General features: G+C 43.4%; 1 protein-coding gene and 1 non-coding gene across 2 annotated transcripts; one reads left to right on the forward strand and one right to left on the reverse strand.

Moving 5' to 3' along the window:
- The first annotated feature begins 4,977 nt into the window (after positions 1–4,977).
- On the forward strand, positions 4,978–5,085 carry SARC_30154. The gene has a single exon. It is a non-coding gene; the product is annotated as a tRNA-Leu (tRNA).
- A 201-nt stretch (positions 5,086–5,286) lies between these two features.
- On the reverse strand, positions 5,287–16,901 carry SARC_07031 (hypothetical protein; the record flags this gene model as incomplete). The annotated part of the gene is made up of 21 exons (XM_014299035.1): positions 5,287–5,506; positions 6,077–6,597; positions 6,937–7,118; positions 7,442–7,599; positions 7,958–8,666; positions 8,962–9,109; positions 9,332–9,491; positions 9,623–9,688; positions 10,148–10,329; positions 10,787–10,985; positions 11,409–11,519; positions 11,745–11,963; positions 12,771–12,900; positions 13,228–13,383; positions 13,631–13,688; positions 14,209–14,353; positions 14,629–14,925; positions 15,123–15,334; positions 15,565–15,681; positions 16,056–16,572; positions 16,815–16,901. 21 exons carry the CDS (start codon positions 16,899–16,901, stop codon positions 5,324–5,326), a joined length of 4,557 nt encoding a protein of 1,518 aa, XP_014154510.1. The 3' UTR covers positions 5,287–5,323.
- Between the last annotated feature and the right edge of the window lie 339 nt (positions 16,902–17,240).

Genomic DNA, 17,240 nt, shown 5'->3' on the forward strand with positions numbered 1-17,240 from the left:
TGCTCCTCATGATCATTAAGCAATCAAAGATCGTATATGATTTGAGTAACATAACTCTTGCCTCTTCATGGATTTCAGATATACACAGCATCACCCATTTGATGTCTATACCAAACGAAGTGATCCTAAAATATGTATTTATTGTCTGCAATAGGAATTTCGCCCCACCAACTAACAAACCGTCGAAGCATCGGAGTTTATATCCTGACCAATTGTCAATACATCTCGGTGGGGCGATCTGGGGCATAGTGCACCTTTCTTCAGAACAAGACCATCCTCTGAAATCGCTGATTGTCTACCCCAATTATCAGTTACAACTGGAATCTGATGCAATTATTTCGTGCCTCGCCTATCATGGCCCCATCCAGGAAACCTAGATACCAACAACAATCAAGCCATCTTCTAGAATCGCTGATTTTCCACCCGACTCATTGGCTACAACTGGCATCGGATGCAATTATTTTGTGCATCGCCTATCATGACCCCATCCATGAAACCTATCTTCAAATGGCAATCAAGGCCAATGAATTTATAATATAGAATCACATTGGGTCACAGACAGGTAATTGGCATTTGGCAGTACGAGCGTATAAAATGCTGATACTAGCAAGACAGAACGTTGTCGATAGGAATTACGAAGACAAAGCTTTTACATATCACCTGTTCAAGCTATCATCATCAAGCTCCTTCGGTACTTACGGACCTTCTGATTTGCTATGGATTCCAACGGCGCTAGAGCACATTATAGGCTAATGTGCCTGAAACACATGGACCCAACAGTCATAACTTCTCACACCAATTGCTTGAATGACATTATCCTCAAATTGCTAGGTCCTACCAGGAATTCTTCTGGTTCTATATTCTTGTGGCTGTCAGACGATGTTCCTGGCAAATCCATATGAGTGACTCTCCTACTCCACATCGTCCAAGACTACTATTACTATTCACATACCTATACTTCCCATCCTTGAGTATTTAAATATCGCCAGGGTATTACACCCCCACTCTCATACACAAACCACCCAATACTCCAACATCTCCATAGAATATGCCCCACTTTGGTGCTGCCTGGATCCCTGATGATATAATTTTTACGTTAGACTCTCTAAACTGCCAGGTCCTACCGGGGATACTTCTGGTTCTATAATCTCATGGATGGTTGACAATGATGCGTGGATTCAGCTAGCAGTAATCCACCTCCACCTCAAATACTACCTGGCATCCGTGGCTCTCCTACTCCACGACGTCCAAGACTGATATTTCTGTTTCCATACTTAAACTTACCATCCTAGAGTTTTTAAACATCGCCAGGGTATTTCACCCCACTCTCATACACAACGTACCCTTACTCCAACATCCCCATAGAATATGCCCCACTTTGGTGCAGTCTGGATCCCTGATGACATATTTCATGTATAGACTCTCTAAACGCCTCCAATTCATCGGCATTGGCTTTACTATAACACTCTTATAGCACTAGCATCCAAACGTTGTACTTCTATCAATTTCACATGATAGAATCTTTCCGTCACTCTCTCATGGTTGGCCGTCCAAATTTGCTACTTGAACACTCAACCTTACTGCCTTTGTTCATAAATGCCTCCGTCCACGATTTACTACGAAATTACGATTTCTCTGCCTTAATCGAAATCCTAAAGTCCAAAGGCCCTTTGTCGATTCGAATCACTATCCAGCCGGTAGTTTGGTCAGGCACGACACCCATCAAACCTGGTGTCGAACAAATTGTCATCCAACAAGTAAAATATCACTCACTCTCCTAAGTTGTTATATATCTATTATATGGTACAGTTCGATCCACACTGTGAACGTTTTAATTTCCAATTTACCCTCTATTACATTTTTAGTGAACCAGATTCGAGCAACGAATACAAAGTCAGCCTTCGAATAGCCTACCATGCGATGTACAGTGTTTCCTGGTCATACTTGCAATAAATATCAATTAGATGTAGGTTGACATTCGTAATTCGCAAGTCGCGCATACAAATCAGGTTTTGAGCCGGCGGGTTCTGTTTCAACATATGCTCGAGGATTGTAAAACACTATTTTTCTTTATTTATCGTGAGTCAACTCGACGGCCTCTCGCTCACAATATTCCCGGTACATGCTTAATAAACCCTAAACTCAGATGCCCCGGTATGTAATAAATTTGTAGTATAAATAAATAAATTTTACAACTGTAAAGTTTGGAGGAGGAAAATGCGTCGAAATCCAAGCACCAAACTTTGATTAGAGTAAGAGTGGGGGTCGACCAATTACAGTGCCCATGCCATCAACTCGGTGGCGCAACGCTAAGTACAGAGGGTTTTGGGTTGTCGTTCACTGGTACGCCGTGCAGATGCTGAAGTATAATCGGCACAGTGTTGCACGATGTATCTTTGTAGATATAAATATTCGAGTCGAGTAGTTCCGCTATAGTTCCGCTACTGGAGATGCCATAGTGTTAGGAAAGTTAACATAGTATATATCTCATTGTGTACATGCACCGGAACAAAGTACAGGAAGCCTCCCGGTAGAACTGGTGAGACGTACGCACCGTACATCTATGACTGTTTTTGGCCAAGCTTTGGCTAAGCGGGCACTACTAGCGACTCTCTAGTATTGAGTATAGTATTTGTCTGGTTTGCCCGACTCCAGCTTGTGATATATTGCCATTGTCACGACAATGCATCACGAGCCTAGGAAAGAACAGAGAAGCTGTAACACACTATGATCGTAAAGAACACTATAATATGTGCAACTGTGCAACATATAATCAGTAACATTTTCTAAACCGTGCCAAGTGCGATTATACTGTGTCCCTGTCGACTACGCGTCATTTATAAAAATCATGCACGAATAGGTAAAATACACATGATGGGCTATACTATTCCAATTGTGTGTTTGAGAATGGTATCGTCGCTTTTTCCCTTAAATCGATGCCCATACACAAGTTTCAAGACCTTGACTGTTATATTATTATTGTCCCTGGCCAAATCCGACCACTGATATGAATATCGGTTCCGTTGCCCACTATTTACTTTGTCATGTAACCGAATTGAGTACTACGCAACGTCTAAAAAATCGTCCACGAATAGGTAATATTTACTTGATGGACATTTTATTTTATTTGTATGTCTGAGAATTTTACTTGATGGACATACTGTTTTATTCGTATGGTTACCGTGGAGAGTTCATAACTCTGCGAAACGAATCAATGTACCGCTTCGCTGATGACGACAAATTCTGCGGAGTAACCATTGCCAAGTGCAAATCCGCTGGTTCCAAAAAATTATACCAGGGGATTTCATCACAGTTGTCGATCCCTGAGCACTACTAGGGCCATAAAAGTCTGTCGGCATCTCATCGAGTGAACGAAAATTCCTGGGCTTGATTTTGCGCGTGTTCTAACATGCGCTTCCTGCGAGTAACGTAAGTTTCAAGACCTTGACTGTTATCTTATTGTCCCTGGCCAAATCTGACCACTAATATGAATATCGGTTCTGCTGCCCACTCTTTATTTTGTCACGTATCAAAAAAAAGATCTCTAATTCAAATTGAGTAATACGCAACGTCTATAAAAATCGTCCACGAATAGGTATTATTTACTTGATGGACATACTGTTTTATTTGTATGTCTGAGAATGGTATTGACGTTTGCCCTTTTTAAAGCCGATGCCTACACGCAAATTACAAAACCTTGACTGTGAGAATATTGTCCCTGGGCAAAACTGACTATTGGAATCAATATCGGTGTTGCTACCCATCAGATTATACTATACATAAGTCCTGGACTGTTTCGCAGGCGTATGCTTGTTAATTAAAATTTACGTGTTAGAAAATTCACAGCTGTCTATAGCGATTTCTAAAACAAATACTGGACAATCCAAGCGTGCACTCACCTCACGCCTTATCGTGTGAATATCCGGTACTACTATTACATCGACTATACCCCACCGCTCATTAGACAACTCTGTTTGATTACTCGCCGGACACTTCAAGCCTGCGTCCGCCTCACGTGTCATCGTACGGGTATCCGGACATTGACTATATATCACCGCTCATTAGGCAACTCTATTATATTACTCACCGGTTCAGCAATATGAACCAACTCAATCGGAAATTATCATAATGGCACACGCCTACCACATCCCAGGCGAAATGCTGGCATACGTGTGTAAGTACCAATAGTAGTTGATATTCACCAAATATGACCGACGAATGCGAAGTTGCTGTCAAACTAGTTCGTACACAATCACAAGCGCATGTGTAATCGACTTCCTGGCAATCTAAGTACATTCAGATTAGTGGCAATAGTCCAATTAACGTTATACAGTTTAACCGAAAGTGTTATTCCTTTTTTTCTAGTATTAACGACTTCAGATTCAAAGTATACCCGATAAGAGCGTACGTATCGTAGCAGACACGCAATCAAACTATAAATGGTAGTCTTCGGCATGACTTAACATCAACTTCTATACTTCTTTCCATTAACGGATGAATATTGCTGGCCGTAAACGCGAGATTCTTTGAGATGGAGGACAATATGTTGGATATTTTCATCTGAAAAACATTTTGATGAATATTTTTGCTAGCTCTTGACCCTGGATGTAGATACTAATCGAAAAGGTCAGTTTGATATTGTCTCACTGAACGCGACATCGAACATCTACAAGGTCCTCTATATTCTTTAAGAAAATAAAGATAGGTGCCTAGTGCCTAGTTGATCGCTCCGCACCCTTTAGTTTGTGGCGATTTACTCTACTGATTTACGTATGGATAAGACCCTTGGACCATAACAAGCTCAAGTAACTGGATCTGAGTGCGACGTCAAACAAGATACGCGATTCAACTTTTCTGAATCAACTGTACTAAGGTAGCTCACAGGCGTGGCAAGCGAAATACGATCGCAAGTGGATGTCAATTTTCAATTCGAAAAACAATATAGAATTAGATATAAAAAAGTACACTCAACACATATGCGAGATGACCGAGTTGGTTAAGGTGCTAGCTTAAGGAGGACAACTATTGTGGACCAGTAATACGCTAGTCTCTTCGGAGGCGCGGGTTCAAATCCCGTTCTCGTCAGATTTTTTACTTCGAGTCGTTCCCCTTGAAATTGGATGTCCTTTGGCGTTTATCTAATTATTGAAAACAATCTAACACGGCGCGATGGAATAATGTGAAGGCTTGTCGACATAAATTTCCTTTCATGTTTCATGATTTTCCGACAAATATTCATAAAACACATTTTTGTACGACTCTGGAATAGAAAAATAAACTTGATAACCCAGTAATTTTTTATTGATTAACTATTTACATTCTACTACATGTAGTCTTCCTTCAGCTTCCAGCCACCCACACCATCTATTCGGTTGAATTTTGCAATCTCCTTCAACATGCTCCGGAATACTCCGAGGTCATCCTTGCTCAGCTTCAATTCAAATTCTCCAACAATTGCGTGCGTAGCGGCCCTTTGATTGGGCTGTCGGCCGATAAAATCACGTAACTGGAGAAACATCCGATAAAATATTAATATACAAAACACATGACTCACCTGGATACTTGTTTATGCCTATGGAGGGTCAAGATTCCCAGTTACGTACAATGGGTTTTTAGCCGATGGCTGATGAATCGTTCTCCATGTTATCAATAAGTGCATAGACAGGTGTGAGTAGAAATCGATTATCGAGCAATCAAGTCCGCCATCCGCGTTGACATACAATTGTATATGATCACAGCAGTCCAAATCACTACCTTGTAAAAAGTAAATAAAACACCCACTTCTCGCTCACCATAGCTCTATAAAACCAGCTATAATTTATTTTTTCGTAGTCTATTATTTCGAACCGCCCACCAACGCCCCTTTAAATAAGAATTTGAACAATTACATATATGAATACAATTTAAAGTAACCATCTTCATATATGCACATAAACATATATGAAAATGTGCCATGACACGCATAAATTTGTGTGACGCTATTTCCTCCAATGACCCGTACCATAATTTTGTGTTCCCTTGCACCTCTCAACAATATGAAAACCCAAGTCAATCAAGCCATAAAAGTCACACCTACCTGCGCCACGAGCACTCGCGTAGCATCTTGCTCATCCATTGTACCCAGTCCAGCTCTCTGCCGCATTCTATTTAGAAGGCTTGAAGACGCCGTTATACTCGCCTCTGTGGCTGAAGGATTCACAGCATTATCGACTATATTGCCATTTTGGTCGAAGTTATTGCTTGTACCCATCACGCTCAACTTTCCACCTGTGTCTGAACTGCCATCCACAGCACCGCGGCCTCCTAACGCCGCCCCTATTCGTTGAGTGGACCGGTACTCATTGTCCTGCAAAGTGTTCACTACATTCGCGCTTGTATCGTTTCCCTGCATCATTTGAAAATGCATAGGCGATTGCGTACGGGAATTGTTCGCGCTGGCGCTCGCACTACTAGCCAATCTCCGATGTACTGAAGCAGGGGAATGTGCATTTGACATACTACCACCCAAAAGTTCATCGGCGGCTTGATCGACTCGTGCCGTGTTGCTGAGCGCTTGGCTTTTCACATTACCGAATCGTCTCTTTATAACCTTCACACCTGTACATACAGCGGCCCGCAAGTGCAAAATATTAGTGGCCAGTTCAAAGGAAATGAACACGGACGATTCAGGTTGACAATGAACGTAGAGAAGCGTTTCTCAACCCGCAATCGCTTTCATAAGGTAGGATGCATTCTACATAATTTATAACAATCAAAGAAGTGCTGCTTGGAGTTCCGCATGCAAATCGATATACATTTCTACAAGGAGTGCTGTGTGAGACGTGCGCACTTCCATTAAGATGTTCTACAGAAGTATGAGCAACCCGGCACTCGAAGCACGCAGAGTAAAGCCAGTATAACACGCAAGATCGTTGTCGCAGTCGACCGAATACATACCTGTCGATGTTGATGCGTGGGGGCCCGTCAAACCATTCTCACGCTTGCCTGACCCCTGTGTCCACCAGCTACTACTACTACCTCCACCGGCATTTGGTGCGTTGGCTTTGGGTGCGTGAGGTCCCGAGCCAGTCTTTCCCGTCCACGTGACACTGTGAACGGGTACGTGTGCGCGCAGTGATCTGAAATCAAATTGGGATGTATGAGCAAAGCACAAAATCTTTGCGGCTGGCCATCATCTAGAAACAAATTTAAAAATGTCATGCATCATATAGTAGATGAAATAGCTCCATCGTAGAAAGAAGACTTAACATTTATTTTCTAACGATGGTGCACAGTCGAAAGGTAGATGCACACTGAAAAATCGATCTATACTTTCAAACGAATAATCTCAAAGTCGAAAGGTAAGATACCCTTGTATAGTGTACGCACCCTGAGATACTATTACACCCTATTACCTTCACTGTTGAATAAAAATGAAGTAACCATATTCAGCATCACATACCTAGCTTTCTTCAGTGCATCTGCTGCACGTTTGGCCACCTTCTTAGCTTCATTTTCGACGAGTAGCTCTTCCTGACCACCTCCATCGACGATTCTATCGTGTTGCAATGCTCCGTTAACCATACCCGTGTTTTTGAACAACATTGACAAGATACCGCCCTATTGTTCAAAATATTGCGACGTGTGTGAGAAATCGGTCTTTGCAATCCGAAAATCCAGTTTCGATAGCCAAGGTTTGCAACCCGTGGGTTCATACTCTTTGTTCTTGGATCGCATAAGATAATTTAAATATTGAAAAATTTAGGTTCAGGCTTCTATGATATACTCTTGGGGTTTACAGCTAGTCAGTCAAGATTAGAACTGAACATCTAATCTCGTTATCGGTAGCTACACAAGTTGCCTTTGTGCCTCGGTGAAGCTCATGACTTAATCGACGGTGGCCAAGCACTTTTTCTGCTACTGTTTCACACGTTTAAACAATAAAAATAGGGAACCCCCCCTCTAAAAAAGAACTCACCTCGTCCTCGTCTTTACCTACTGCGTAGTTTTTCAGACCGCCATCGGAGTCACTCTCCTCTCCTCGCATTGGCTCCCTTCTGCCTCTCATTTTAGCTTTCTCGTACCTCTCTCGCTTTTCTTTTCGGTAAAGCTCAACCCTTTGTCTCTTGCTCAGATACATTCCGCCTGCGCTAATTTTATCCACAGCCACTTCGCCATCTTCAAGCCCCTTCCCGTTTATGTTTATATTCTTACTGCTACTAACGCCATCGGAATCACCTTGATTATCAATTTCCTCTGTATCATAATTTGCTTTCCGCCGTCTATCGCGTTTCAGCTTACGTTCTGCCTCGTTCTCGATCCCAGTCGTCTCCACCGCAGCCACTCCGGCAATATCTGAAGCGTTTATCACACCAAAACCATCCTCTCCCCTCCTTTTGGCGGTATCTGGAATGCTATCTGATCGTTCACCCGTATCACATCCATCCGGGCCCCGTCCCACCTTACTGGTCGATTCGTTTGCTGTGTCCCTGCCTTCCTCCGCGAGGTTCTGTTCCTCCCCTACTTCACGATGAGTACGTTCATCTTGGTGAATTTGTGTGTGGAAATCCCTCTGTCCGGTAGTTTGTGAGCCATTTGTCATGTCTGAAGGTTCATCTGTGGTCGTTTCGGACATATCCCTCCGTGAAATCTCGGTACCGGGCTCAGCAAACATTGTGGCGGTTTCGCTGCAAAACGCAACACTAGATGAATGAGTATGCGTCCACATCAGTTGATCAATCAGTCACCGAATGCTCCATAATTGTAGCTGTCATTAGTCTGAAACTATATACATAGAGACAGATAGTCAAGTTAGTCAGGTAAAACACAAGCAGCAGTTGATCCTAACTTCTGGTGGTTGGACGATCCTACCAATGCACAGCGTCTTAAATGATACTCGACAGTCAACCGCAAAAAATTACATTCACTCGATTCGTACACCACATACACAGCATACTGGTGACCTGATCACATCACCAATACCTTTTCGAATTCTCGTCCGGTACCTCCTCATTTAGCTGAAAGAGTTCATGCAGATCGTTTGATTTGAAGAAGCGTCTCTGCTTGGGATCTTTAAGCACTCGATTGGCCAGGAACTGTTTGAATATTTGCCGATGGTACATTTTCTCCTCTGTATTGGTATATACAAAGTGCAGATATTTCGTTGAAGTACGTAAAGTCCGCAGCTCCCAGAGTCTTCATTGATCGTGTCAGTTTGTAAAACTACAATAGAACGAAATGAACTAAATGAGTACGAATTAAAAATGTACAGACCTCATAGAGCACAGCCAGACATCTGCCAAAATATGTATATACTTTCAAGACAATACATACTGTCTAAGATGCCACGTACCGATTGCGCCTTGAGTGAGCAGTCGAAATACCGTCACATCCCGCTCCTGACCTATTCGCCAGGCTCTTTCTCTTGCTTGCATATCGGTTGAGGGATTCCAGTCTGGATCGTAGATCACAACCCGATTGGCCCCTGTCAAATTAACGCCTAAACCTCCTACCTACAAGATTGTATGATGTATGATAGTTCAGAGCCAATAGGCAGCAGCGTCAACCACACTACTTTGCACGCAAAAAACATCAAGACACATAAATCAAACTTAAGCCCCAAACGCAGATAAATTCACAGTACCTTAGTTGTGAGCAGGAAGACAAATATTGATTGATCCTCGTTGTACGTTTTGACGAGCCCTTGTCTCTGTGAAGATCAATATGATTAGGAATAAGATTTACAAGTCAGATGGCAAAGCTGCAAGTCTGCACGGATGCATAGAAGCCGGTGAAAGGCACTGCCCACTATATGGAAGTATAAAGCACTCTGTAGATAAAAAAAAAGGTTGAGAGGGGCCGCCCAGATGAAAGACTACAGTCGAGAATACACAGGTAACTCTCTCTCCAACAGCGACTTGTGCAGCTATACTGTTGCAGAGCATTGACTAAATCTGAAAAACACACAATTTGTGTACATCGCCTTGGGCTGCGATGAGCAGCTAAGCGAATCAAATATACATATATACGAAATAACGAATTGTAAGTAACTATATATGAACGAAAGAACGGACTACAAGTATTTATCTTTAAAAATAGAAAGTGATATAAGGGACTATTTATAAACATGGTCCCACACGTGTGCATGTTCGATAAAGTATGTGCGTACCTGCTTCACCGGTACATTGCCATCCATCCTGCAGTACTTGTAGCCGCACTGGCGCACAAACAGTTCTAGAATGTCCAGCATCTGTCGCGTCTGGGAGAAGAGCAGTACGCGATCGCCATCTTCCTTCCACCTAATGAGGAGAAGACGCAGCACCGCCATCTTGCCCGACAGCTGCCAATCGCCTACATGTAGGTACCAAATTGCAGTAAGAAAAAGTAGGTATGAAGAGAAACGAGATTGTATTGAATACGTATAAGAAAACGGCATCTCGACGTCTAAAATTGCTAAGGTTTGTCGTGTCTTGTACGACACAATTCGATTTGACAGCTTGCGGAACTAACTTGACATGTGCGACGGTTGGGGTGTTATACATACGTACAGCACGTAATCAAAATGTATACGTACAAATCGGAGCCAACTCAACACCTAGAACAGCGAGGTGACAAGTTTGAAGAAGTCGAAATAACCGAGAATATCCGTAACGAACGGTCGTCATAACTACACATCCATATCGTCCGTACTGCAGCACAGTGTGATCACCAATCAAAGCCCAAACTGTCCAAAGCGCTAAAACAAAACATCAGAACAAACAAACAACAACTCATGCGACTCATTTTGGCACCAAAATACAGCACGCACCGTAGTTGTCGTAGTGAGACTGCTCCAGTTTTTTGATATCGGCCACATGGGCCAGATGCGGATGGTTACACAGCTTGCGCATGATGCCGATTCCATACAACAGATTCTGTCGCCCGGCCATGATACTCGCACACTCTTTACCATTCAGAAACTGTCGGTACAGCGTTCGTTGCTTAGGAGTCAGCGAGCAAAAGAGCACCTGTACATGCGCATAAAAAGAACTGTATAATGAGCGAAAACCGCAATTGTCGGCTGACCGGGATGCTGAAAATAAAAAACACCGCAAACTGTTCAAGCAAACAGGTTGTAAAATGTCGGATACGGTAAATACATGATGTTCTGTAAAGGACAGGGAAGACGAAGATTGTGAGTGTCACGATTGCCGATAGGGTTCGCATGTGTCTTTTAAAGATCGAATTAGTTCACGTCTCGTAAGGCTTCACACAGACCTCTACAATTTTGAAACGAACAGATCGTTGTACATACATCGCATACTCATGACTCGTATACGCAACGGGACTACACACAAGCACCATTGACAACTAACTTGATATCTACATCGATAGAAATTTTGAGCATTCGTTACGCCATTCAGCTCCGACCATTGTCCACGCATACTTACTTGCTCCACCTTCTTAGGCAACGATGAGAGAACATCCACTTTCTGACGCCTGAGCAGATAAGGGCTAATAGCATCTCTGAGAACCATACAGCACTTGTAAGATGTTTGTACCTGGCAATGAATTGAAAGGTGAACATCAATGTTACAAGAATGTAACTATGTTGCAAGCGAAGAGTAAATCCAGAGTAGCCATACTTCGTCAGGCAGAGTGATATCGAAAATTAACGCAGTTTCAATCAACTAGAACATGCGGACGTCCGAAGGATTCTATGCGTGTATTAGAATACACATGGCCGTACGAGATAACGCCAGTACAATTCATTCTGACAGGGTTACCTGTACAGCCGTAGCATTCGCATAACCTCCCAGATTAATTGGTATGGCCAACTCCGCATTAAACACAGGCAGAGGCCCAAGTCGCCCCGGGAAAACAAAGTCGAACAGCGACCACAACTCCTTGAGGTTGTTCTGCAGCGGTGATCCACTGAGTATGAGACGGTGCACACACCTCAGTTGCTTGCATGCGATGGTGATGTCGGCGTCTGGATTTCGAATCTGCGTACAGAAACGAATCGGCACATTAACAGTTTGCCTGGCTTCAAATCCTTTATCTAGACTCTTAAACGTAGTAAGTCTGCGACAACAGACCCAAAGCCAAGTTGATACGAGCTGCATACACACATGCAGCCCATAGGGCTGAGTGCAACATGCTCAATTCGACGCCACTTGACTTACGATCAAAAAGTCTAATCAGAGTTTGATATGTGGACAGAACGAATTCTACGACCGCTACCTATTTCCGGAGCAATTGGACAATCACGTCAACTGCATCACTACGAGTGCATATGATTGTAGCGTCGGCATTGAAGGTTTGCAAAGCGTAGACAATTTACACTAGCCGAGAGAAGGAATTAGTACGCAAATGTGTGTATTTCTATAGCTTGAAGTGAAAGTCCATTGTATTTCGGGTTAGTTAGTTATCGTTCAAGATTTTGTCTCCACCACCCACACCAACTATTGGTCGCTACGAAAGCACCCTGAAAGTTGATAAAATCGGAGTGATACTGTGCTAATTGTACCAATACTCTGACAAAAACAGGTATCACTCCCGAGTCTAGCTACACGGCTATATGCAACACCATAAAGTACCATCAGTATGCTATTTCTTCTAAATGCAAAAGGTAGCTTAAGGCTGCATACCACCGTGGGTTATAGGTCGGCCATAGTTGAAATCGATACGAACCTACCGCCAGCAATTCAGATTCTAGACTGCATGGCCTAAAGAACCCTCCCGTATCCGTACTGAGCTAAGCCAAACTAACAGACACATGAGTTTAAAAATAACACAACCCCACACCACACCTTGTGCCCCTCGTCCAGTATTACGTAGTCCCAACGGATTGGCAGCAGATATTGGGTGTCATTCTTGAGTCCCTGGTATGTCGTAATCATCACATTACCAGTTCGACGGAACTGCTCAATCATCTTCGCCCTGTGGAGAAGAAGGGTGAATAAGTTCTCGATTATAACAAAATTATTCTTCGATTTTATGGATTAGGAGCGGCTGTTTTGTTTTGTAACATATCTCATTTGGGTCGCGGACGAGCATTGGAATAACCCATAACCTCGAAACACGACAAAAATAGCGAGAAATGTGACAAAATAGCAAAATGTGACAGAATGTAGATCACATTGAGACCCGACTGACCTCAGACGTAGACCTTACATACCAACCTTATGTACAGCAGTACAAGCATCTGGCCTGTGTGTATATGTAAGTACACTTATATACTGTTGACAATAGATGCAAACCATTTACCTGTCTAATCCCTGAGTCTTGAAGGAACCAGACTCGTGCAGAATATAGCATCGGAAGGGAGCCCACCATTTGTTGAACTCCGCCACCCACTGATGCATGATTGTCCCCGGGCATACTATTAGAACGTTTTTCAATAATCTTGGTGTCCGTTTCTGCCTAAGCGATTGGACATTTGCCGCACGGTGAGTTACATATTTTTTTGGTAGATAGTAAAGGTGGTGCATGCGGCTGCGCCAAATACACTAAATTGCATCTGTACTATGGGTACGGGCTCTAGTGAATAGTTAGACAAGTGGTAAACTATACAACCAGCTTGACCGTCCCCCACAAACCATGCCACAGAAATGCAATCAATACAACATTCACAATACGCACACGACGCAATGCGAGCACCAACTCATACCGCATGCCGTTCTTCACTTGGGCATCTCGTCCGCTGATGCCGCTGTACTTCATTCCGGCTGACAAACATGTATGCACGGGTGGAGAGGTGCAGACACAGTCAGGAACAACTTTCAGTGTACGAAAATGATCCATGAAAGATGAATAGAAATGCGGGGAATCACCCCCTCTTTCGAGTGTGGACCGCAATGGATGCGAATATCGGGTCCACGGCTCGTCAATAAAACGTTCGCAAATTCACGAGCGATCGCCAATTCAAGGAGTACTTCAATTAGCAATAAATTGTCGTGTCAGGATATAAGCAACAGTAAAGCTTGCTGGATATACAGACAGTGATGGAGTGGCAATCAACATACAGTATACACGTTGTGCGACACATACAGTATACACGTTGTGCGACACATACAGTATACACGTTGTGCGACGTGTCTTCTTCCCACAAGTAGGGTACATAACGTGATCATATCACCTACTTGCTACCATAATTCAATCTGCAATAGAAGTTTACATGGTTATACTCAGCAATTCTACGCACGCATACATGTATATGCAAGTCACTATCTACTTCCTAACACATACCCAGGAGTGCTATTGCCTGCACTGTTTTCCCTAATCCCATTTCGTCCCCCAAGATCCCCCCGGCCTTCTGCCCGTGCAGTTCCCACATCCATCGCACAGCCACTTTTTGATACACCAACAAACGAGACCAAACTTCGCCTGGCACCTGCAGGTTGGATAACAATACACATCTTGTTGGTATGACGACATGTCGTCTCTTTCAATCTTCCATTGTGTTGCGCCGGCGTGGCAAGAATTTAACTAAGAAAACCGAAATATGAATTGACGGACCAATCTCGGTACAAAGAAGAGAAGGGTTTGTGCAAGCGAGATAGTAGAGCAATTGCCAAAATATGTGTATATAGAAAATTTCTATGTAGAGCACACACGACAAGAAGGCCTGTACACGTAGAGGTGAAACCTCTTGCTCGCACCACATACCTTGAACTGGCCCATCACTTCATCCGGCTCCACAGGATGGGGCTTGAATTCTTCCTCTTTCAGCATCTCATCAGTAATCTCATCCATCTCATCTTCACTATCAGTGTCAGAACTGTCCGTTGCACGCTTCCTTCGTTGCTTCTTCGTCTTATTCGAAGCGCGCTTGCTAGGAAATAGCGGCTGCGTATTGATATCGACATTCGTACCGTTTTCTATTGCAAGAAGAGGTGATGAGCCGTCTACCACTTCTACGCTATCTTCATCTAGCGCCATCAGTCTTTCCGCCAAGCGTCGTTCCTGTGTAGTCAATCGTGGTGCATAAGTCCAAGTGGTCCTATAACTGCAAAAAACAACTTCGAGCGGGTATAAGAGTGTACCCAGCTGCTCATCGCCTCATCGAGTATATACCACATACCAAAAACTTCACATGCAAGCATGTCTATAACCGACCTTGTGCACAATAGACGGCCTTCACGAGCACATTCATCACACACCTTGATTCGTGCCCTCGCCCACTTCTTGTACCGTTTCCAATATACACGGTCGTCAACATCATCGGTGGTGCGCTTGGTCTTCAAATCTTTCTTGGCCTTTCTGGCCTTCGCGTCGCTCACTTTCTCGTTGTCGAACTCGCCTTGTTCCACGGAGTCAGTATACAGGTCGTGACCATCTTCTATTTCAACATCTACCTCAGACATCACAGCGTCTGTAAACAAATGGTTTACAAAATGTGCGAATCAAACTTTAAATATATATGACAAGACCAGATACGCACCGCCTTGGTACCCACTCATGAGGTATGATGAACAAACACAATTGATAAATTTTCAACCCAAAAGTAAATCGCTTCTTCGTGAAATTTGACATAGAAACAATGCTAAAACACATTTGAAGCGCGAAGACTACACCATGAAACTCTATGTGAGATTCTCGCACCTTCTTCCATGTCTTCAGCCACGATAGTATTTTCGACATCAGATGGTACGTAGTCGCTGTCAGCTGCATCTGCCTCAGATGACGAATCAACACCTATTTCTGAACCTGGTTCCGAGCCTGGTGTCATATCAATGTGAGTCGCCTGTGTATTTGAGCTTTCACTTTATTGGTAATTTGACCATCCAGCACTACAAAAAAAAAGATCCACAGAAGAACGCAAGACGCGGCTTTCGTTGCTACTCACGTCAATACTCTAATTCTACTAATAAAGCATTAACACTGCTGTGTGGTGCAAATGTCAGCCTAACTGAAACAATCAGACAAGTACAACACACAAAAACCACGTGATAGTACAGTATCATATTTGTAAAATGGCCATGGATTGCAGACCGAAAACTGTTCGCACAGAAGGATAGAAAACACCTAGAGAAAACATACGCCACTAATCTCGTATCTATCTGAACTCACTCGTGCACCATAGCTCCACCCACCTGTATCGCTCAGCACTAACGTGTCCTCGACTGGCTCGCCTGTTTCTGCTCCACCCTTTTGCAGAGGCTTGCTTCTGTGTGTCAATGTCAAACCCAAACCCGCACGCTTCGCTTGCGCACCCCCGAACTCGGCCTTTTTATGGCTCACAATGCTTCTCATTAGAGCCGCATCAGCCGCCTCAGCATTTGCCAAGAGTTCGGTACTATCCTGCTCGACTGCGCCACTGCCAGCCTTCCCGGTACTCTTGCCCATGGCCTCACTTACGGTCGTACCAAAAGGGGTGATCAACCCCAGGCTGACCAATTTATCCTTAGCCTCCTGCCGCTGCATAGCTTGTTCGTTGGATTCCACCTGCCTACGACCCTTAGTTTGACACCGGTTGCCCTTGCTGCTGGCCCATAGTTCTGCCACACTGCCGGTCTCTGGCGTGTCTGTGCTGGATGATTCGGTTTTCTGCCGCCGAATGATCTCTTGCAAGGCTTCGATATTTGCATTCACAACTGCGAGTTTCGCTTCCTGGTGAGTGAACGGACAACATAGACAATTTGAATCCAACTCTTCATACTAAATAGATCGAAACACAGAAAGAAGTGGTAACCGAAAAACCTGAAGCGGAAGGTCAGGATATTAAGCTCGATCTTCCAGAATTGAAGAGTAAACTAAATCAGTTGTTACACAGATACTTTCGACATTGGAATATTGCCCATATTTACTTCGCTTGCAAAATCTTGCCCGTGGACAATTTGTTCCAAACATACCAAAACGAGCTTCTCTTTATTCAACTTCTGTTCCTTCTCTTTCATCTCTTTCGTTTGCCGCGATTTCATCGCTTGGGCGAGGAGCATATCATCAATATTCTCTAATCTTCCAGAGTATCGTAGGCGCTTCTGCTTCAACTGAACTCAGGTGCGACACCAGAGGCGATAAAAAAGCAAACCCAGAGTTGAGAATTTTCCACACATGGAGATTGTTGGTATACAAATATTTTGTATATATACAGTTGCGATACAACTTTATACGCACCCACATCCACACCCACATCCACACACACACACACACACACACACACACACACACACAACAACACACACACAATATACTATATATATATATATATATATATATATATATATATATATATACTATATAATACTAACTACTAACTACAACCAACTACAACTAAC

The sequence above is a fragment of the Sphaeroforma arctica genome, assembly GCF_001186125.1.
Source record: "Sphaeroforma arctica JP610 unplaced genomic scaffold supercont1.533, whole genome shotgun sequence".
Taxonomy (NCBI): Eukaryota; class Ichthyosporea; order Ichthyophonida; genus Sphaeroforma; species Sphaeroforma arctica.